General features: G+C 42.2%; 1 protein-coding gene across 1 annotated transcript in view; it reads right to left on the bottom strand.

The window, feature by feature from the left end:
* CACNG3 (calcium voltage-gated channel auxiliary subunit gamma 3) overlaps positions 1-18,316 on the bottom strand; it is a 104,595-nt gene extending 86,279 nt beyond the window's left edge. The window contains exon 1 of the mRNA XM_012464747.2: positions 17,580-18,316. Within this exon, the coding sequence (XP_012320170.1) occupies positions 17,580-17,790 (211 nt within the window). The 5' untranslated portion in view covers positions 17,791-18,316. The remainder of the gene's footprint in view (positions 1-17,579) is intronic.
* Between the last annotated feature and the right edge of the window lie 5,482 nt (positions 18,317-23,798).

Raw genomic sequence — 23,798 nt, 5'->3', positions numbered from 1 at the left:
AGATAGTCTACACAAGGTGAATGAAGAAAAGAAATGAAGATGTAAGTTATTTTTAAAAATTAGAAAGCTAACCAATACAGAGGGAGGAGTGAGTTAGCTAAATTCTCACCTATCATGGCAGGAAGCCAATAGATTATAAATCAAGAAATAGAGGGATGAACATATTATTTAAAGATAAAGATGTAACCACCAGAAGAACCAAATAAAAATGGTTTCAAAAAGCTTCCTTTGGGCAATAGAACTCAGGGTGGGGAGAGAGCAGTATTTCTCATGTGGATGCTTCTCATGAAAATCCCTTCCATATGATTTGATGTTTAAAATAGAGTGCATGAGGAACAGAAAACCAAATACTGCATGTTGTCACTGATAAATGGGAGCTAAATGATGAGAACACATGGAAACACACACTGGGGCCTATTGGAGGGTGGAGAGTGGGAAGAGGGAGAGGATCAGGAAAAATAACCAAATGGGTACTAGGCTTAATACCTGAGTGATGAAACAATCTGTACAACACATCCCCCACGACACAAGTTTACCTACATAACAAACCTGCACAGGTACCCCTGAACTTAAAATAAAATTTTTGAAAAGCGATTATATAATGGAATGCCTCAAAGTACTAAATAGGCACCAAAAAGAATAAAGCGGACTTCTCTACTAATGCAGAAAGATCTCTAGGATACTTTTTAAAATGAAAAATACATGGCAAGTTGAAAAAAAAACTCATAAATTCAATTTACATGACAAAAAATGTTATATGTAAATGTTCTGTGCCACAGAAGAAGTAGCACTTGACAATAAATTTTCTCAGCAAGACAATTTACTTCTAAAGAAGGGCATGTCTCACAGATGGAGCAATGGTGAGTGCTCACCTGGACAAGGAAGAGGAAGGGGTTCTTATTCCTGATGCAGGTAGCCCCTACTGCTGTGTTGCTTCCCTATTGGCTAGGGTTAGGCTGCACCGTCTAAGCTAATACTGATTGACTGTTTTAAAGAGATCAGGAGTACGAGCCAGAGTGGTGGAGTGGGTAGTTTGGTGGGAAGGATGGTTACAGAACAAGTCAGAGCAGGTGACCAGGGGTGACTCAGGTCAAAGCAGATGACCAGGGGAACAGATGTGAACTACTGATTAGAACTGGCAGGAAAGTCGTTTACTGAAACTAGAGCCAAGGGGGCAAAGAGAACCAGGAAGTTAAACTTTAAAATGAAGAATTCAAGAATAAGAGAGCTGAACATACTGACATACTGATTCTTTGAAGAGAAACTTGGAGTTCACCTTATCTAATAAAAATAAAAACAAAATAATATAAAAATGTGCATGATTAAATATCTTAATAAATTGTAGGATAATTGTAGAAAGATCTCTAGGACACTTTATTAACTGAAAAATAAATGGCAAGTTGAAAAACCTAAGTTCAACTTACATGACAAAAATAAAATTAAAATAATGTGCATGATTAAATGTCTAGTAAATTGTAAGATAATTATTCAAAAGTGTGGAGTGACTCATGAAGAATGTGAACTGGAAGAGAAAAAATGCACACTTCCTATTCTCTTTGATTTGGTAGAGAAAAAAAAAAGAGAGAGAGAGAGAGATTTATTGGCTATTTACCAACTAGAAGTAGCTGTCATTTTGGGGAAAGCAGATGAGTTTATAGTGAGGGTACAAAGGAAACATTCTTGTCTGTTTTGTTTTAAACTTCTATATTAAGAATATGTTTTTGTATCACTTTCCTGTTGTAAAGTGTTTCAGTTAACAAATACAATAGGAAAAATATACCACTTGAAAGAATATAATAATAATAAATTATCCAGGATTTCTTTCTTTCTTTCTTTCTTTCTTTTTTTAAGTTAAAGATAAGAAAAAAAAGAGAGAGAGAAAATGTATAATTACTCAGTGTGCCTTCTTGGATTTTTAGGGGTAGGCTGTTTTCATGTTCTCTTTCCCCTCTGCTTAAGGATAAGAAACCAGGATCTCTGAGCTCATTTCTATTCCAGCTCTGAGTACTTGAAGAGGTCAGTTCTCCTCTGTGTATGCTTCACAAGCCTTTTTGCATGTTTAGAAAATATGTTTTTAGCACCAACTGCGGGCCAGGAGCACCTGGGGGACTCACAAGCCCTAAGAGAACACTCACGTGAGACCCCTGCCATTGACTAATCTAGGACCTGATACTCTCTGCTACAGGAGCCCCCTCCCCTGTTCACCTGGGTGCACTCCATCAGCATCTTTCCTCCACAGTTGTGAACTTACCAAAGACAGGAACCATGTCTGCCTTATTTTCTGCTAAATCATCAGGACCCAACACAGTGTCTAGCACATAGTAGCTGCTCAATCAGTACCTCTGGTGCAGGGAATCCAGGCTGGAGGTCCCCTCAAATACAAATCACTCACTTTGCATCTCTTCTTGGATCTCTAGGTTGAGAAGGAGAAGCTGCACAGGAGGAAATGCCAGCCTAAGCCAATGAAAGGTGAGAATCTGCCAGTTGAGAAGGGGCTTCCCAGCAGGAATGAAGATTCCAGGAGCTTTGCAAGATTTGGCAAGGACTAGAAACTTCTACTTCAACGTCATTTTAAAAAACCCAGTTTTCCACAATGAGAAATAAAATACTGAAAAATAATAAGGGACCATGGACTTGTCCTCAGCGAAAGAAAGAAGACAGTGGTGATAAGGTGCTACCTCACTGCACCCAGTCGTAGAGAAGGGCGAGGCAAAAGTGTTAAAGTCTAGAGCTGTACTTGCCTGAGGGAAGCAAGGGAGGTCACAGGACAAAGTACTCTTCCTGTAAAGCAGCAAAGCGTGCAGTCGAGAAGAAAACTCAGACATGGTGAACTCAAGAGCATGCCATTCTTGGGTTCAAAATCCTTCAGAGACTTCCAGTTCATTAAGAGTCAAAGTCCTTACAATTCCCTTCAGAGCTCTGCATGACCCGGTCTGCAGTATCCTAAACTGATCTGCTTCTGTCCTCCTCACTCCCCCACTTCAACCACGTTGGCCTCCTCGAACACTCCAGGCACATTTCCTGCTCCAAGCCTTTGTGCTTGTTGATCCATCTGCCTAGAATGCCCTTCCCCCAGTGAGCCACTTGGTTTTGCTTCTCACCTCCTTCATATTTTGAGTTAAATGTCACCTTCTCAGGGAAGCCTACCTTGACCACACCATTTACAATTTCATCCTCACCCACCCTAACACACCTTCTCTGCTTTAGGGTAATTTGGAAGAAGTCCATTGTGCTATGCTAAGATTTTCTGTTTCTTAAGCCAATGAGCTGTTCCTGCAGCTGAGCCCCAGGGACTCTAACTGGAAAAACATCCTAGGGTGGCCCAGACCTGATTTCCTTGGTCCAGATCTTATTAGAAACCCAACCCCTGCCATATCCCACCTGCTCAGGAGCTAAGCCATCACTCACTGAAGAGTGAAAAAGCAGAAAAGAGCAATTATTATGCTGCGCAGCAGACCTTGGGCTCAGATTAACATCATTGCCTCTTGATTTGATCTTTTTTATTTTTCTCCAAACACCTAGAGCATTTTGATTGCCTGCCAGACTCATCTTTGGTGAAAAGTAACATTCTGAAAAATCAGGACTTACTTTGGTAATACATATTTTAGGGCACGTTAAGCTGATAAACAGCTAATTGGTTCTGCTGTCCTGTAATTTGCAAAGGGTAAAATGATTTGTAAATATACATCTATATTAACTGCTCTATGCCAAAAACCAATTTCTACAGGTGACAGTAGACTTTTGTAATGGATGAGGTGATGGAAGGCACCTCAACAGTTACCTCAACATGGTTTTGTGGATCACTTTAATTTAACAGGTAGGTATTATCATATTCCAGGGCAGCTATGGATGATGTCAAACAGCATATGGTACAGAATATAGAGTGGTGGAAATTCCACTTCCTAAATGTGCAGGTGACCAAATATATATATAGACTCTTAGCCACAAGGAATAGAAACAGTGTCTGTGGGATTTGTGCACAATATGTCCACACAACATGTATTTTCTTCTTTCTTTCTCTGAGTTTGCACCCAGGATATTGAGGGAATTTTAAAACGAGACTGTTGAACTACTCTAGATAATCTTCAAGGATAAGATGGAAAAAAAAATGGACAAAGAACAGTGAGATTTTCTTTTCTTTTCTTTTCTTTCTTTCTTTTTTTTTTTTTTGAGATGGAGTCTCTCTCTGTTGCCCAGACTGGAGTGCAATGATGTGATCTCAGCTCACTACAACCTCTGTCTGCTGGGTTCAAGCTATTCTCCCACCTCAGCCTCTGAGTAGCTGGAATTACAGGCATCCACCACCATGCCTGGCTAATTTTTGTATTTTTAGTAGAGATGGGGTTTCACCATGTTGGACAGGCTGGTCTTGAACTTACAACCTCAAGTGATCCACCCGCCTTGGCCTCCCAAACTCCCGAGATCACAGGTGTGAGCCACTGCACCCAGCTGAGATTTTCGAAGACTGGAGAGCTAGTCTCTCTCAAACTACAGACTGCCAAATTGTAAACAATTTTGGCTGGAATTATAGGACATATTATTAATAGGGTAATTTGTAAGCACTTAAGAGCAAAACAGTAATTGTCAGGGATTAGTATAGGTTCACTAGGAGAAGCTTAAGGTAATTGAATTATCTTCCTTCTGGCAAAACTTCAAGGTATATTTATTGAACATGTACTATACACCAGGCTCTGGTTCTAGGTTGCTGGTTCAGAGAAATGTGGTGGATGGTTTTTGGGGTGGCAATAAGATATTTGATAGCATTTCCTACAACCTGCAGGCTAAAAGGTGGATAGATGGTGTTGGGCCTTGCCTGCCCAAATCTCATCCTAGCTACCCATTCCCGGCACACTCAAGTCGAAGGCCAATAAGAACCAGGCCTGGTGGTACATTTGTCTATTGCAAGTCTGGTGCCTTTCAAAGACGGTTTTGGCCATCTGAGTGTTGCATGAGAACCTGGCTGCAGATTCTCATCACTTATGTTACAGAGTCATCGAGCCCCAAACCCAGAGGTGAGGGCGAGGGTAGGGTTGACTCTTGCCTGACACAGAGTTTAAAGCCCAAAGAAGTCAAATAAATAATGTGCTCAAGTTTACTCCTTGGGAGGTGGAATAGCCCTGGACCTGATGCCATCCCCATGTTGGCAAACACCCCAACTCCAAAGTAGATGTGAGAACCTCAGATCATTTGCCCACCTGCATCCCACCAGACTCCCTGTTCTTCTCACTTCCAAATCATTAGTGTTCCCTTTTTTTTTGTTGTTTTGAGACGGAGTTTCGCTCTTGTTACCCAGGCTGGAGTGCAATGGTGCGATCTCGGCTCACCACAACCTCCGCCTCCTGGGTTCAGGCAATTCTCCTGCCTCAGCCTCCTAAGTAGCTGGGATTACAGGCACGCGCCACCATGCCCAGCTAATTTTTTGTATTTTTAGTAGAGACGGGGTTTCACCATGTTGACCAGGATGGTCTCGATCTCTTGACCTCGTGATCCACCCGCCTCGGCCTCCCAAAGTGCTGGGATTACAGGCGTGAGCCACTGTGCCCGGCTCCTAGTGTTCCCTTTTTAAAGAAAAATTTACATTTGATCACCAGAGGTGGTATTTCTTCACAGCCTAGTGCTACAATGTCTCAATTTTATTGGCTTTACCATTTATTTTCCTTGACTTCGCTTTCTGGATTTGGTATCAGAATTGGCAGAGGTTGGGTGAATTATTTTTCACAATATCTCCAGTCGTTGAGTGGTTCAGAGCCTCTGATTGACACTGAGCTCTCCTTAATACAGGATTGAGCATGTTGGAAGAGACCCAACCCACCAGCCTGGGTCCTTAAGTTAAGGCAGTGTGGTGTGGTGGTTAGAGTGAGACTGTGGTTTATATCTCAGCCCTGCCACCACCTAGCAGAGTGATCTTTTGCAAGCTACTTTACCTCTCTGAGCCTCCATCTCCTTGCTGGTAATACAGAACAGTTAGCAGTAGACAGGACTATGATGAGGCTCAGTTGAGCCTGTTTATGCTAAGGGTTTACCCAAGGGCCCAGAATACAGTTAATGAGTAACAGAAGAAGGTACAGTTTAAATTCCAGCCCAGCCTTTACTAATCATATGCGTTTGCGAAATGGAGGTAATAGTAGTATCTATCTCTCAAAGAAATCAGGAGAGTTAAATAATAATTATAAAGTGCATCCTTAGAAGAGTGCCTGGCATCTAGCATATGTCGGTTAAATAAATGAATAAATGCACAAGGTCTGGCCCAGAAATGAGGCCAGGAGCAGTGGCTCACGCCTGTAATCCCAACACTTTAGAAGGCCAAGGCAGGTGGATTACTTGAGGCCAGGAGTTCGAGACCAGCTTGGTCAGCATGGAGAAGCCCTGTCTCTACTAAAAATGCAAAAAATTAGCTGGACGTATGGTGCACATCTGTAGTACCAGCTACTTGGGTGGCTGAGGAAGGAGAATCACTTGAAGCAGAGTTGCGGTAAGCTGAGATCATATCATTGCACTTCAGCCTGGGCAGCGGAGCAAGACTCTACCTAAAAAACAAACAAATGAATGTACAGTCTACCACAATAATTGTTGCTAGGCACATAGAAGGTGTTTGTTAAGTGTTAGGTTTTAATCATTTTTTCTAGGTAAGTCACCGTGGTTCACATCTGTAATCACAGCACTTTGGGAGGTCAAGGCGGGAGAGTCATTGGAGCCCAGGAGTTGGAGACCATCCTGGCCAGCATAGTGAGACCCCATCTCTACAAAAGATTTTAAAAATAGCCAGGCATGGTGACATGTGCCTGTAGTCCCATCTACTCAGGGGGCTGAGGTGGGAGAATCCTTTGAGCCCAGAAGGTGGTGGCTGCAGTGAGCTCTGACTGCACCACTGAACTTCAGCCTGGAAAATAGAGCGAGACCCTGTCTCAAAATGATTTTAAAAAGTAGAAATTAAGAAATTAAAAATAATTCTTTCTTCTAGTTACTTGGCAGCTGTTTTTGGGGTTCTCATGGTCCATCCTCTCACTCTTCTGCTTCCTTGGAAGCAGCCCCCAGGATCCATAACAGCATTTCACAGGCTGACTGATCCCAGGAAGAGCAGACTTGCCCTGGAAGTGAGCCACCTCATGCAAACCCAGGAAAGAGGCTACACATGGGATTCCTGCCTTGAGAGAGCTCTCTTAGGCTGGAGGGCTTCTAGTAGTAGGCATTGTTTTTCATCTGTATCATTTTGGAAAAAGCTTCAGCAGAGCCACAAAATGCTAGTCAAATCCTGAATTCTCCTTCTCCTCCTTTATCTCTGCTCTTCCAGATTCTCACTGGCTCCTCTGTTCTTTGTCCATATATGTGAGTGCTACTTAGGGTATCATTTTCCCTCTTTGTCTTCCTTGTGTTTCTCTGGCATTTACTGTGTACTGTCATACCTTTGATTACCATCTATGTTTGGATGGCCCTAAGTATCATTCTCTGTTTCACTTCTGTTCTAAGATCTATCTTTGTGACTTGTAACATTTTGGAGTATGAGACTCTTTCACAGAAGTGCCCATTCATGTATCTTTCATGAAGTTTCATGAGCATACTGAACCTCATCTACATGGAGCTACATGGCACAGTATTCGTACCTAGACTCCCAACACCAGCTGCCTGTTGTGGGCCACCCACCGAGTAACCTTGTCTTATGGAGCCTACTGTCAAACTTATCTAGAGCATTCCTTTCTTTTTACTGCTAGCAGAAACACTGGCTCCCAAGGCTTTCTTCTTTTGTCAGCCCTTGAAGATACTGTTCCTGTGTACCTGGTCAGGGACTACATTTTCCTGGATGCTATGAGAGAAGGGAAAATCAGAACTATGTGGGAGTTCTCTGGGAAAGAAAGAATATCTGATTACATGAAGGGTCTGTGATAAAGGCAGATGGTACAAGGAAAAAAGAAAAGCAATTCAAAACTCTTGGGAAAACAAAGAATCCTTCTAGAAATAGAGTGTTATTATAGATTCCTACATGTCTCTGCAGTGAGATATATAGCGGGGTTTGGCAAACTTTGCTTTTTCTGGAAAAGGCAAAATAGTAAATATTTCAGGCTTTGCAGGCCAAGCAGCAAAATTGAGTATATATAAATGACAAGAGATTGTATAGATACGTAGATATATAAATGTGTATATATATAGATAGATAAATGACAAGAAAGAAAACAAATTTCTTTTTTTTTCTTTTTTTTTTTTTTAAAGACAGAATCTCACACTGTCATCCAGGCTGGAGTGCAGTGGGGTGATCTTGGCTCACTGTAACATGCCTCCTAGGTTCAAGTGATTCTCCTGCTTCACCCTCCCGAGTAGCTGGGACTACAGGTGCACGCCACCATGTCCAGCTATTTTTTTTTTTATTTTTAGTAGAGACAGGGTTTCACCATGTTGGCCAGGATGGTCTCAATTTCCTGACATGATCCACCCATCTCAGCCTCCCAAAGTGCTGGGATTATAGGCGTGAGCCACCATGCCCAGCCAAAAACAAGTTTCTACAAATTTTTTATTGGCAACATTTAGGATTATGGATGCTGTAATTTGAATTTTATATCTTTTTATGTGTCATGAAATATTATTGGATATTACTTAATTTTTCAACACTTTAAGATACATAAAATATTTTTAGCTATGGGCTGTCCAGAAGCAGGCAATGGGCTGAATTTGGCCTCATCATAGTTTGTCAAGCCCTGAGATATAGCTACAGATCATAGTATATATATACACCACTGGGCTTCCTTCTTTCCCTCTTTCCCTCTTTCCTCTCTCCCTCCCTCCTTTCCCCTCTTTCTTTCTTTCTCGCTCTCCTTTTTCTTTCTTTCTTTTTTTTTCTTTCTTTCTTCTTCCTCCTCTGTTCCTCCCTCCCTCCCTCCCTCCCTCTCTCCCTCCCTCCCTTCCTCCTCTCCTCTCCTCTCTTTTCTTCTTTTCCTTTCCTTTTTTTTCTTTCTTTCACAGAGTCTCACTCTTCACCCCAGGCCAGAGTGCAGTGGCATGATCTCAGCTCATTGCAACCACAATCTCCTGGGCTCTAGTGGTCCTCCTACTTCAGCCTCTTGAGTAGCTGAGACTACAAAAGCATGTCAGCACACCTGACTAACTTTTTTCTATATTTTTTTTTGCAGAGATGGGGTCTCACTATGTTGCCCACTCTGTTCTCAAACTTCGGGACTCAAGTGATCTACCTACCTTGGTTTCTCAAAGTGCTGGGATTACAGGTGTGAGCCACCATGCCCTGCAGAGTTTTCAACTGTTAAAAATTTCTGAGACAAAGCATGATGACATTATTTATATTTATTGATGGGTCTCAATTTAGTGGGATATAAACATGCACCAGTTTTAGTTTGGCTTTCAACTATGTTATTTCAAATCCTTCATTTTCTTTTTCTTTTTTTTCTTTTTTTTTTTTTTTTTGAGATGGAGTTTCACTCTTGTTACCCAGGCTGGAGTGCAATGGCACGATCTTGGCTCACCACAACCTCCACCTCCTGGGTTCAAGCAATTCTCCTGCCTCAGCCTCCCGAGTAGCTGGGACTACAGGCATGCGCCACCATGCCCAGCTAATTTTTGTATTTTTAGTAGAGACAGGGTTTCACCTTGTTGACCAGGATGGTCTTGATCTCTTGACCTTGTGATCCACCCGCCTCAGCCTCCCAAAGTGCTGAGATTACAGGCGTGAGCCACTGCGTCAGGCCCAAATTCTTCATTTTCTTAAAGATAGTTTAGGCAGATTTCATAACTTCCCAGTCACTTTTGGTTGTTAAGACTTCCAGTTCTGCCTAACATTTCAAATTGCATGTTGAATTCAAATCACTATCCCTGCTCCTTTTTCCTTTGGATTCTAGCACCTTCTGTATGTATGTTCCTCAGGGAGCAGGAAGAAAGAAAAGGCCAATCTGCCACTTCACGTAGCTGGGCGAGGCTGTAAACCTTTCTTGTTTGCTGTCACTGCTTCTCTGGCTAACATCAACGGCCAGACACTCTGTGTAGCAGGCATCTGCGTGCTGACTGTCTTGTGGAGTCACATGCATTGGTTATTGAAGGGGCCTATGGCACCTTCCCATTGCAACTTCCTTTCCTGATGTGGAATCTCTGACTCCAGTCTAGACTTTTCCGACCCTCATGGCTCTTTCCACTGAAAACATACAGCCCCATGTTGCTGAGACTGTGGTTGACGCATACAGTACCCTGTGGACATTTATGATAGACCATCCTCCCTTTGAGTGGACTCAGTTCTGAACCAAGGTGCATGGTTTGGTGAGTGGAGCATGGGCTGACTCTCAGCTCCTACTCGACCCCTCAGCCAAGCAGCCTCGTATAGGGCAACATCTTCACAAATTGCACAGCCCGGGTTAGGGTCTTCTTGGCTAATGGGCTGCTCGCTCGGGTGAGATATGAACACAATGGTGGCAGCCCAGCTACCCACTGCCAGATCCAGTCCACACACAGAACTTCACCATTCCAAACAGGCTGCTCCACTCCCATGCCTCCTCTTAGCTCTGTTGTTCCCTCTAAGTCCCTTGCTGAGGTGGACACATGAGCTGCTTAAGCAAATGTCCAGTCCAACACTCAATCATTATGGATGATTCTTCTTGGGGCCACAGGTACCTCACTGAGGAACTAATGGTATGGGGAGGAAGCGGAGAACTTGTATAAGAAGGCAACTTATCGTTTGTCTTAACAAATGGATCTTGTGTAGAAATGTGTAAATCAAGAACTAATGGTCAACACGTTATTTAGAAGTCAGAAGAAATGAAGGAAGCACAAGAACTAAAACAGAAAGAGTTGAAGTCACTTGCTACTTTTATTTCCCCATTTCACAGGTTAGTAAACTAACACTCAGAGGGTGGGCAACTTTCAAGGTCTCGCAGTCGGTAAGTAACAGGATCCACATAACTCCCAGGTCCACCTGCTCCCAAAGCCCCTGTTCTATTGCATATTCTCTGTGGTCTTTCATTAACTTAGTAAGGGCCTATTTGTTCCTACATTGAAAAAGTGTGCTGAGGTAGGCTTATAAGATAGGAGAAAATTAAGACAACCTCAGGGTTTTCTACACCTCTGTTTAACCTCAGAAACATTGTTTTAATTGAAGGGTGCTTCCATATGTCAAAGTATAAATTTTAAATTATTAAAAACATAATTCTCCTAAAATACATAGTGTGCTCATGTCAAGTTTTGTTCAACTCAGCAATGAGGAAACCAGCAAAATGACAAAATTGGTTCAAATGAGGATGTTCTATTTTTTTACTGAAAAAATTTTGAAGTAAGATCGTTAAATTAATATAAAACTGATTGATACTCAGGAGAGGAGAGAATAAATCCACAACATTTGGGGTTATCTCCTCTGATTAATGAAAATTACGTGCACATCTACTGAACAAAAATATGCGCATTTCCCCAGTTTTCTACAAGTAAATATCTAACTATATAGCAACTAGGCCTGAATCTGTAATGAAAGCTAAGTCAATCAAAGTTACATTTCCCCAGAGGGTCAGATGACCCCTTGGGTAAATTTGTTTCACTGTGCTCTATGTAAACATTAAAAGAACACAGTCATCTTTTTGCCTAATTTCTTGTTTTATTTTTTTCTTGACACACACTAGCTATCTATACAACTAACCCACACTGGTCACCCAACCTTGGAATGAAGGTCACTTGACTTTATCCTAATCTGGAAGGTAAAATTTCAGAGAATGAAACACATGAAAATATTTTCAAGGCATCTACTTCCCAAAGTACGTGGAATCCCAGAGTCAGGTGGAATATTGGGTTTGAGGAAGAAAGAAGAGGAATAAGTGCTTTCCACCAAAGATGATACAATTAGGAATGAGATTTAAAATATTTAACAACCAACAGGACACAAGACCAGACAATCAGAATGAATGGTTTTGTAGGGCTGGAGCAAGGTCATGATGATATCTGCTGGGCCAGGTCTTCACTCTTTATTTAACGGATCTGAGCGGCTCCAGGAAGGGCTAAGGTGGGTCCAGTGGTGATGGGGAGTTGGTGAAAGACTTGGGCCAGACATTGTTTATTAAGACATAGGGAAGTATTTTAACAACCAGTACGGTGCTATGGACACATTCTGGCTATTAGTCATGTTCATACTCCAACCTCTATCACCTGCCCAATCCTGACTCAACCTCCAAACACAGTCAGGGTCACTCATTCCCATCCTGCCTTAAGGCTCCAGCCCACTTCTCTCTTCCATCTATCTCTCAGGCTTTAGTGGCAAGGAGGAAGAATACAGAAAAAGGAACTGGGAGACGGTCAGGAGTAGGGAAGAGAGTAAGAGAACTCCAACACCTTCCGAACCCATATCTAAGGGAGGGTACAGCATTAAATCTAGGACTGCAGTTGCAGAAGTGATGACTGGGTACTGTTTCTAAGTTTTAGAAGTAGAGCGGTGCCCCAACAGACAAGAATCCCCGTCCTTACAGATTCTATATTATACTTGCGGGGAGACAGGAGATAAGAAAAGTATGAGTTAACAGGTACAAAATCACCTAGCACAGGGCTTGGCACATAGAGAATAATTAATGAATGCTACGTCTCTTCCTCACCTCCATCCTCAACCACATATTTGCAGCTTCCCTGAAGGTTTCCAAACACATAAATAATGCTGGAACCCCATCTGGCTGAAAAAATCAACCATCTGGAGATTTGGAAATATGGGAGAACTTCTAATGACTGGCTAATTTTTTTTTCTGGTTTTTCAGCCAGATGTTTGATGTCATCCTGGCCCATCTGTAGCAGAAATACCAGTTATTAAACCTCTTTTTCCATAACTTTAAGTTCCCTGTCCTAAAATCCTAAATAAGTAGGTTTTCTTTTCTTAGTATTTTTTTAACGAATTAAAAAAGTGATTATTGACTAATAAAGAGTAATTCAAGAATCAAATATAAAAATATCAGAAATTTGGATTAAAAGTGCCGTTTAGATAATTTACAAGTCTGAAAACTGGCAGCCCATGGGCCAAATTCAGCTACAAGGTAAATTTGGTTTGACTAGTATCATATTCTTAAAAAGTTGAAAGCGTTACCTGCATTTTAAAAATCAAGAGATTTTACATCTGGCTTTTCTTTACTTGAAATATTGGGTCACACTTGGTGTCCATTTCTCCAAGGTAAAAATCAACTCAAGCCAAGTAATAATCATCCTTCAGATGGGGCTTGTGCTTTCTAGTTTGCCACAGTCCTTACCACCCCCTATTGCCCCACACTGAGACCAAGCTCCAGTTACCATACATCTTCTCAAATCTACTGTTACCTACATCCAAACCTGTTTGGAATTGAGCTAACAGGGTTGGGAAATGCTTATTTCACACTTTACATTAGCTGCTTCATCTACACGAACATTTGGATTTGTTACTCCCTAATTTTATCTAAAGCTTTCATTTTAGAATTGGGTAAACTGAGGTCCAAAGAGGGAAAATAACATTCACAATTCATTGTTAATTCACAGTTAACTGCTAGTGATGGAAATGTGATGAACACTCAGGGTTCCTCACTACTAGCCTGGTGATCTTTCTGCTATCTAAATACATCGCTTTGATTGTCTCTAGGACTTCAAAAGGTTTTCTTAATGAGAGAGTCACATATTGAACATGTTCTCATTCAAATTCACAGACCACTGTTGAAAACATGAAGCAGGTTAGGACTCTACTTTGTGAGCGCCTCCCGTGCTTTCCAGATAATGAGTCAGGCGTTCGTGTTGGTTTTCCAGTGTGGGTGTCTCTACACAGGTCGATTGTCTTTCCATTCAAAGCGCGTCCTTTGCTGCCTCTGAGTTTGTGTGTGTCTGGTGGCTCCTGCGTCCCTGCCGACACTGCACAGGCATGCTGAGTGTTCTGAGATTTGGGACTTCTGAATGGAAAAACCCATGTGTCTGGGCATTTTCACAAGTTAATGTTTGTACCAGTAGCAGACTACCCACTGAAGCATAAATTAATGTTCTGTAGCAAATGCTCAGAGAGGCAGCACGACTAAGGTTAAGTATTGCCTGCTGAGTTTAGGTGTGTGACCTTGGGCAAGTTATGTAAATTTCCCAGCCCTCAATTTCCTCATCTGTAAAATGAGGATAATAATAGTACCTATATCATTGAGCTCCTTTGAAGATGAAAGAGGTATTTTTCAAAATTCTTAGAACAGTGTGAGCACATGGTAAGTGCTAAATGCAAGGGATATTCTGATAGGTTACATTATCTTTTTGTAGTAGGTTTTTTAAGGAGTTGAAAAACTGATTATTGACTAACAAAGAGTAATTCAGGAATCAGATAGAAAAATAGCAGAAATTTGGATTAAAAGTGCCATTTAGGTAATTTATAAGGCTCAAAACTGGCAGCCCATGGGCCAAATTCAGTGACAAGGTAAACTTGGTTTGAGTGATCCTGTCACTCAGGGAGGAGAAGGATGTTTCCAGTTCTCATTTCTATGACCTAACTATAACTAAGTAGGTTATTAAAAAAAAAAACTTACTATAAGTAAGTAGGTAGGTTATAGAAAGGAAAACTGGAAACATCCTTCTCCTCCTCGAGTGACATGGTCATCCTAAAAACACATAGTCAGCCTCAGGCCCAGTGCAAATATCAATACATGTTGACTTTACCATCATAATTTCTTGGAGCACCTTTAGAAAAGTCAGATTTTTGTGGTCTATGGAAGCAGGAGATCTAGTTGTGAAGCCCCTGATGATCTAAAAATTTTTAAAGCTCCTCATGAGAATCTGATGACCAGCCAAGCTGGAAACAATTGATGTAGTTTCCTTATATTTGAACATCTTTGATGTTGGAAGACTCCAAAAGCTTCCCATTCCACGTTCGATAGTTATTTATATGGAGTAAAACCTATTTTCCTCTAGCTCCTACTTCTACCTCCTTGAGGCCACAGAGAACATTTCAAATCTCTCTTTCATATGACAGCCCTTCAGATATTTGCAGGCAGCTGTCATGTTCTCCTTGGCATTCTCTTCTTTTAGATAAAATAATCACATTGCTTCACGGATCTTTTAAAAAGTATGGAAGAATTAACTTTTCTAATTTGATCTCTAAGAAAATGGAGCTACAGTATCCTCCCATTTTTCCTTTGACACTTAAAGGACCAGAAAGTGAGGATGCTGCGGCTCTGGGGTAGGTGAGAAATACTGAATGGGAAAGGACTGTCCATCTTCATTCTAGCAGAGGATGGAAATGCCCAGGTTGGATGCTACCAACTGCACGTGTCTTCCAATGCAGAAATCAGAGGCTCCTGGATATTCCTCAAACACCTGATGTGTTTGGTATATTATGACAAATCTTGGCTTCAAATTTTAGCCAGGGCCCATCTGGGTGTTGATTACATGGGTGTAGTCACAGCTAATATTTTATTGTGATTCATTGTGATTTGTGCATCTTACTCTATTTAACACTTCAAAAAATTAAACAACAACAACAAAAAAGCCGGGTCAAGTTGTATGGGGATTGCAACACATTTTCTCAATAGAATTCACCTGCCCAAGGATACGTCTTCAATTCCTCCAATTCCTTCTTGATTCAATTTCTCACTTCTCCCATTAAGCCTACAGAATGCCTGGGTGGGGTTTCAATTCCTTGCCCAAACTGTGGGTGTAGGACATGACATTAGAGAAAAGTGAAACCATCAGTTGAGAAATTCTTAGCAAGGGTTCAGAAATTCTAGGTCCTACCTTTGCTCTTATAGGTACGTTTTCTCACAGACCATAATAAGGGAAGTCAAACTTTGTGTTTAATTGTGCATTCTCAGGTTTGATTCTAAGAGGCAGAAGAATTGAAAATGGCTAAAGCACAGTATACCTATGTGCCATTTTTGGCTTGGAGGAACCTTAGATTTTTTTTATACCATCTCTAGAATCATGTAGATATCACAGCATCCACCAAATAAGTTTTACAAAAGACAATTCAATTCCTTACAGTCAATATAAGAAAGGGAAATATTGAATTTCCCTGAGGTAAATAACTTCATCATACACAATCACAAATGCTCACAAATATTTGACTTTTGTCATTGTTTAGGAAATAATTATTCTAGAATTTCTGTCAGTACACTGAATACAGTATAACCTTTAGATAGTGTTAATTCAAGACCACCTAATCCAAACATATCATTTCTCAGATGAATAAACTGAGAATTGGAGAGGGTAAATGTCTTAGCCAAGGTCACACTGATACTTTGCAGCATTAACCAGTTCTTCTGACTTCACATGATCCTTGCTGCATTAAAGGTAGCCCCTTCCTACCTGGGCTTCCCACCAGTTGCAAATTTGTGTTAGAAACAGAATCAATTGTAGTAGCACTACAGTCAGGAAAGCAGTTGTTCAAAGTGTCAGGACATGGGAAGAAGGCCAGAGAATGATGCAATATTACACTGGCAAGTGATGTCATAGCATGATTTCCTAAGCGATTTACATAAATGCAAGTTCTCAAGAAGCCCTGACAAATGTCAGCCAGTGGGAATGCAGTGTGAAGAACCAATGGCAAGTAGGGGAGGGGACCATACAGGAAACCCAGATTTCCTTGCCCACCACTGTGACAAGCTTCACAGATTTCTCAGAAGCCTAAGAAAACCCCCTACTGCCCCTCTAATCCAGTGACTTCCCTCAGGCACATAGGCTCCAAAGAGCTTTGATTTTCTTCCTTATCTTTCTATTTACTCCTAATGATATCCAAGCATTGCCCATTGGTGCTAAGAGTGACTTCTGGTGTGGTGAAAGCAAGTTTAATAGTGTGATAGGCTAAAAAGGGGCTTTACATTTTAAAATTGTTCTATCTTCATTGTAATTTAGAGTTACTCCTCTAATTTTTAGAATTAAAAGTGATGAACTGCAATTCTTGGAGAATCAGTCTTTTGTAAATGTTGTGGAAATAATATCTTTTTTGGGTTTGGGAATGATTTAGGGATAAAGACAGGTGGATACAAAATACCAAGACTTCAGTTTGTTGTAATCCGAACTAATAAAACATGTGTCAATAAGGATTTTTTTTTCTTAAAATGTGTGCATGGGGTGTGGGTGGGAGTAGAGGTTTACATATGTTACCCTGTTACTGATTGGCAATGGAAGTTGATGACAATATCTAGTTAGAGCGAACTCAGGAGAAACTGATAAATCTATGTTGAGAAATAAGGAAATAGCTCAGAATGTGCCAGACCAGGTCAGGATCTCTCTCTCTCCCCCTCACTTCCTTCCTCTTATCCATCCTCCTCTTCTCCCTCCCCCTCCCTTCAAAATGCAATTTAAGCAGAGTTAAAGACCTCATCTCAAGCCAGAGATTCAAGCAGTTTACAATATGCCTAGGGATTTTGGATTTGAAGACTTTTCTCAACTGCAGAAGCTGCCTAGAGTGTCACAAAATCTCATCTCATGAATCTTATACTAAAAACAATCAACAAGACCCAACCCCTTTAACCCACATGGCGTCAGTCTTGCTGGTAACAGAGTCTGTGCACCTGCACATTCTCAGCAATAATTGGAACTACTCTTCTTTCCTCATCACCAGCTCCATCTCCCCCAAACAACCACCAGAATATCACAAACTGGGTTATTCAGAGCCATTGAGAGGAATTTGCAAATACCTTCTAGGCAGCAGGTCCTCCACAGCCCCGAATGGGTCATTACTTCTTCATTCTTCCTGCTGGTTTCATTATCACTTGTAGATTTAGTCCTGCACACACCTCTGGAATATAACCAGTAGTCCGTGCCCACTGCAATGGTCATTAAACTAAAAGCTGCAAAGGCTCCCACAGTGGTGATCAACATCTGGATACCTCTGTCACACATCCTCATAATTCTTCATGGTACTCTGGACGGCTGGGGGTTGGAGGGGAAGAGTCAGTGCCAGAGGGGAAAATCACTCTGCAGCCGGGTAACCTAGCACAGGCTCTTCCAAAAATTCAGGTTTCCTTTTGTCAGCATCCACAGGGACTTTGGGAAAGCAGGGATTTCCTGTCTGGAGCTCTCTCCAGTTCCCTGGGTCGCCTATGGCCCTCGGAAGGGTGCAGGCTCCAGGGGGTTGGTCCGCATCACTGCTGCTTTCTGAGGGTCCCTGGGTTCCTTTCATTCCTCAGGAGCTTGGTAAAGACGAGGGTCCGTGCAGGGCATGGCTCCGGAGCCTGGAGCTGCCAGCTCGGTTGGAGATGCGCCTGGCTTCTCACAGCCTCGGGAGACTCAAGGCAAAGAAACCCAGAGAGGTCTCTGTGTGAGTGTGTGTGTGCGTGCGTGCGTGTGTGTGCGAGCGCGTGTGCTGGGGGTGAGGGCGGATGGCAAAAAATAGCACTGCTGGGAGGCGAGCCGCTGAGAAGAGTGTTCACTGCTTCCACAGCCTCGCAGGAAAGCTCTCCGCCTGCTCCCGACACCCCCGCTCAAACTGGAGAAAAGACAGAGTCCTGGGGCGGGGGCCGGCTGGTTTCACTGGGGGCGCCGAGTCCGTGGTGCTGAAGGGACAGCTCCCAGCCTGTTGCCCCGCCTCCGCCGTCCTATAACGCCTAGGCTTTAAGGTCCGTGGTGCTGAAGGGACAGCTCCCGCCTGCAGCTGCACCCCGCCGCCCCGGGTAGAAACCCGGGGTGCTAAAGGGTCTTCCTTCCCCTGCTCTTCCCCCGTTCCTTCCCGGGTCAGCCAGCCGGCTCGGCTCTGTCCAGTCAAGCCCACTCTCCGCGCAAAGTTTCGGGAGCCGAGGGCAGTCAGCGCCCTGGCTCCTGTGCGCTGCAGCACGACCCGGCTCCTCCGCTCTGGGAAGGGTTAAGGAAAGGGGAAGGGGAGCGAAGCCCTTATCGCACTCTGGCGCTCTCTCAGCACCCACCCAGCGCGGCATTCTTCAATCCTCCCTTCCACCCCATGAGCCAGGCAAGTTTGCCGTTTGCTGCGGGCACCACTGGAGCCCACTGGGGAAAAAGAAGACCCGAAAGACCGAGTCTTCTTAAAGGCACCGGCAGCTCTGGGGACGGCTCTATGGCTCACTTAGGCGGGCAAAAAGTGTTGTCACAATCACATCTGTGTAGAGTCTGTCTCAATTTGGTTCCCCAGCAAACAAACCAATATGTCTACCCTCCTTTCTCTGGAGCTCTGGTTTACACCGGAGACAACCTGCTCAGATCAGACCCGGAACTGTTCATATACATATGATCGTGTATTCATAAAAGATGGAAGGAGCTAAATGTATATAGACTCTGTCATGCACACATTAGGGACCTTGGGCAAAAGACTATAAGATTTTGGTCTTTGAATACGCCTTTTATACATTTTAACACCTCTTCATTTAAGGAGGTGATGGATTCACGGTGAGAGAGTCACTGAAAATGTCAGATTTTGTTCAAAGGTCTCTGGGATATTCATTTGTTAACATTCTTATCTAAGTCAGACCATGAGGCAGGTGAAGTTAAGTCTGCTTTCCTTGTTAGCCCAAAGTGCAAATGAAGTTGCACACCTGAAAGCTCTCTTTCTTGGAAATGGCCAATGTTGCAACAGATCAGCATTTAACCAGCTTTTTATTACTATGTATTCTGGCATATGCATGGGCTCACACTGCGTTGACTAAAAACAGCCCACAGAAATGCCCCTATTATTTTTTTTTCTTATGGCATACTGGGACTGATATCCAGAGGTCAGGCATTTGGAAATGAGGCTGCTTGGGTTGTTTCTGCAGTTCCTGAGATGTGTCTGCAACCAACTGTCATGTTTGAATGTTATTTAGCTGGACAGAAATATAACAGGAGGTAATCGCAGACACACATACTCCCCTGGTGCCATCTCTGGCTGCCTGGGAGCTTCTATTCAGGTGACTGAGCAGCAGCAATGTATTGAATGGTTCTCAAATGCAGCTCACAACTTCTTGGTGACTTTGTTACTTTTATTTTGGTGCTAAGATTGAAGACTTTATCCTTAGTGTTAGATAAACATGCATGTGCATGAGAGAGTTTGAATATGAATATATAGCTGTGGAGTGATTGTGTTTGAATGCTCACCTGTGCTATGTTCAGTTTAGTTATAAATTCTGAATGCCTTTGAACTTGTCATAGCAGTAAAGCAGGTATGTAAATGTATGTTTGTACCTACAAGCAGTGTTATGGACCATGTGAACATATTTGCTGCAAATGCATAGCTTTGCACATGTATGTGTATGCATGCATGTGTGTGTGGGTATAGTATAGACTTGAACATGTAGTTGTGTATACCTATGTGCATTTAGTTGCATATGCATGTGTCATGGTTCACAAACACTGATGCATGACAGGAGATAGAAATACTGAAAGCTTGCCACATAATCACAATGGAATGGATAAACTTGGGGCCAGGACAGCTATACTCTATAAGAATGACAGAAGATAGTGGAGAGACGGTATACAAGGCCCCCTACAAGTTACTTAGAGTTATTTTCTTTCCTAAAAAGAAAATTTGCATCTTAATAAAGTATCACACCTTGATTATTATTACCTTTTTTTTTTTTTTAAGGGAAAGCCATATGTAATATAGAGGTGAGGTTGGTATTTATTAGGAGAGGTTATTCAGTTGGCAAAAATTTCCCTGCCCCACTCTCAGAAAGTTAAATAAGGTGAAGTAATTAATAATGATCAAAGCAGTCATTTCAGGATCTCTTGCTCTGATAGACATGAGAAAGGTCTTCTTTCAAAGAAGGACCTTGCTGATGAAAGGTCAGTGAGCTTCAGGGCTAAGGGACAGTATGTCCCAATCACTTCACTTGCCAGACCCACAGTGGAACAACAGCATCTCCATCTCCACTCACTTAGCTCTGCAGCAGAAGCCCAGACAGGCAGAGCATGGTGCCCAGGGGCCTAGGAGAAGGATAGTTGGGGGAAAAGGATCAGGAGCTCAGGTAGATGAAGGTAACGATTATGGGTCAGGATGCACCTAGTTTTTCTGAATAAGAGAAAGGGATAATTGTGATAAAATCAGAGCTTTGTCTTGGGTCTCTGACTTGGTGAGGCAGGCTCATTCTTTGGAATTGCTGTCCAGGGCCCTGATCACTGTGGGAAGTCCCGAACCTGCATGTGGAGCAAGTCAGAACACCTGAATGGAGTGGGAGTGTGGAGGCAGTGAGGCCGCAGTTAGTTCCCTATCATGCCTCCCCACTTACTAGGGGGTGACCTCATCCTTTCATTCAATTGAATGTGTAGGTGTGTGGACCCGGGTGCGTAGAATCTGCTTGTAAGTCTAGAGATAGTTCCTCATATTTCACCACTAGAGGGCTCTTTCAGCAGATCAATGAAGGACCCAAGAGATTCAGAGCTCTCTCCTGTCCCGGTTGGAGCTAGACTCCTGTTTGCTAATAGCCTTCTCTGATCCTACGTATCTGGCAGAAGACTGGGAGACACTCAGACATCTTGCAACTGATGCCTGATTCTCTTATTAAGACTTTTGTTTTCTTCCACTGGGCTGTCAGCTAGTGGAGTAGTTGGCATGGTGTATCTATTTATGCTTGTTCCTGTCCATCTATTCATACATCTGGAGGGGTCAGTACCCCTTGTGTCATTTAGACAGCTGCTTCAATTCAATAAATGCTTCTCGAGTGCCTACTATGTGCAAGGCATTCCACTATATGCTCAGCACTTCGGAGAATACAAAGATATGATTCCCATCCCTCAGGGAGCAGATTATGCAGTAGGGAATATTTTATTAGTGAGTTCACTTTGACTGTAAATGGCAAAAACTTACCAGAGCTAGCTTAAGAAAATGGAGAATTTGGTATAAGAATATAACAATGTTTCAAGGAACCATAGGGCAGAGAGAGGTTCAATCAGTCCTCAGCAGGGAGCTGGAACCAGCAAAAAAACAAACAAACAAACAAACAAACAAAAAAAAACAAAAAAAAAAGAAAGAAAGAAAAAGCCACCAGGAGTCTTGACAGTCTCTTCATTTTGCATCTCTGCCTCTTTTCATATTTTTAGTTGAAAAATTGTTTTGCTTCATCTATTCTTTGATCCTCGAAATAGAAGCCTAGATTTTGAGTTCTTATGTCATCTCTATTTAAGAAACCCACCCAGACTAAACTGGGCAGTTTTAGTCCTAATTCAAAATTTCCGGGAGAGACAACCTGATCAGCCTCGTTTATGTTGCTTGCCTCTTCCTGATCCACACAGCTGTGGCCAAGGAGTCAGGGTCATGTAGTATAAACATAGCCATCAGGACCAGCCCCTGTGAGTTGGGGAAGAGAGGATAGTTCTTAGAAAAGGAGGAATTTCTGTGATACCTCAGAAGACTTCACTGTGGAAAGTCTATGTGATCTACTTTTGGCACCAGTCCAGTGATGCTCATGGGACCAGCAGTAAAATGTGATCATAAAGAAGACAACAAGGCAGGATATGGGGCCCAGAGATATTGGAGCCCCAACTAAGCTGGGTGTCACTGGTACCAAACCAGCTTTACCTTTTGTCAGAAGGGAATGGGGCAACAGTTAGAAGAGAAAAAGTCTTCGGAGGTAAAGGCACCCACATGTGTGTAAGTCAAGGAGATGATGAAAACCAGGCACACATGGACTAAATAGTGCCATCCCGCCATCTTGAATTCTCTCTTGCTGTTTGCACATAATCTTGTTATGAGTTTTCTACTTTTAGATTCAACCTATAGAAAAAAACATCGAAACACAAATATGCTCATAAAACATTCACACATCATTATTTCAACTTCAGTCTTGTTAACCTTTCAGTATCTGAAACCCTCTATGCTCTCTTTGAACCCAACTACATGAAGTTATGTTTCTACTCTTGAGACAGTGATAGAAATTGGAGGTGGAGGGAGAGGGGGAATGGGAGGATGTAACATCCTGATATTATTTTTTTCTTTTTCTTTTTTTTTTTTTCTTTTTTTTTTTTTGAGACAGATTTTCGCTCTTGTTACCCAGGCTGGAGTGCAATGGCGTGTTCTCGGCTCACCGCAACCTCCGCCTCCTGGGTTCAGGCAATTCTCCTGCCTCAGCCTCCTGAGTAGCTGGGATTACAGGCATGCGCCACCATGCCCAGCTAATTTTTTGTATTTTTTTTAGTAGAGACGGGGTTTCACCGTGTTGACCGGGATGGTCTCGATCTCTTGACTTTATGATCCACCCGCCTCGGCCTCCCAAAGTGCTGGGATTACAGGCGTGAGCCACCGCGCCCGGCCCCATCCTGATGTTATTATACAAAGAGAATAGCCAAGATATACTGTCTAGAGTTGATAAAAGGAGATGTAGAGTATCTAGTATGTCATTGAAAATAAAAGATAACCAATAAAAAATAAAAATATTCTAATTTATACTTGGAGAAGAGAATAAGAGAGGTTGGGGTAAAATTAACTAAACTAAAATAAAATGAGTAATGAGAATGACCAGGATAGGACCAGGACAGTTGCTTTTCACTACAGCCGCTTCTATCCTATCTGATTTTTAAAATCTTGTACATGTATGTGTTGATGAAAGTTTAAGGTTAATTCAAAAATAAATAAAAACAGTAAGCAGTGTGCCACCTGTCCATTTCCTCCAATTATCTCCTGTTTCATGGATACAGAAATGCCAGGTGTTTCCTGTGACTCACCCATTGATTTCCTGTGCTGAGAATGCTCTTCCCTGAATATACTTTATATGTAAGAAACATTTATTTTTAAATAATTTTGAATTTACATACAAATTGCTGCCACCAGATATTGTCATTGTTCAATCCCTCACTTCATTCATACTTCAACTCAAATGTCACCTTCTTAGATAATTCTTTAACTGCTCTATCTAAAGATAACACCCAATACTTCTCTATCCTCTCACTCTGCTTTATTTTTCTTCATAGCATTTATCAATCTCTGACATTATACT

Source organism: Aotus nancymaae, unplaced genomic scaffold, assembly GCF_030222135.1.
Source record: "Aotus nancymaae isolate 86718 unplaced genomic scaffold, 86718_ANA_hifiasm-v0.15.2.pri h1tg000049l, whole genome shotgun sequence".
Lineage (NCBI taxonomy): Eukaryota > Metazoa > Chordata > Mammalia > Primates > Aotidae > Aotus > Aotus nancymaae.
The sequence above is the reverse complement of the archived record's forward strand: the minus strand, read 5'-3'. Positions and strand labels throughout refer to the sequence as shown.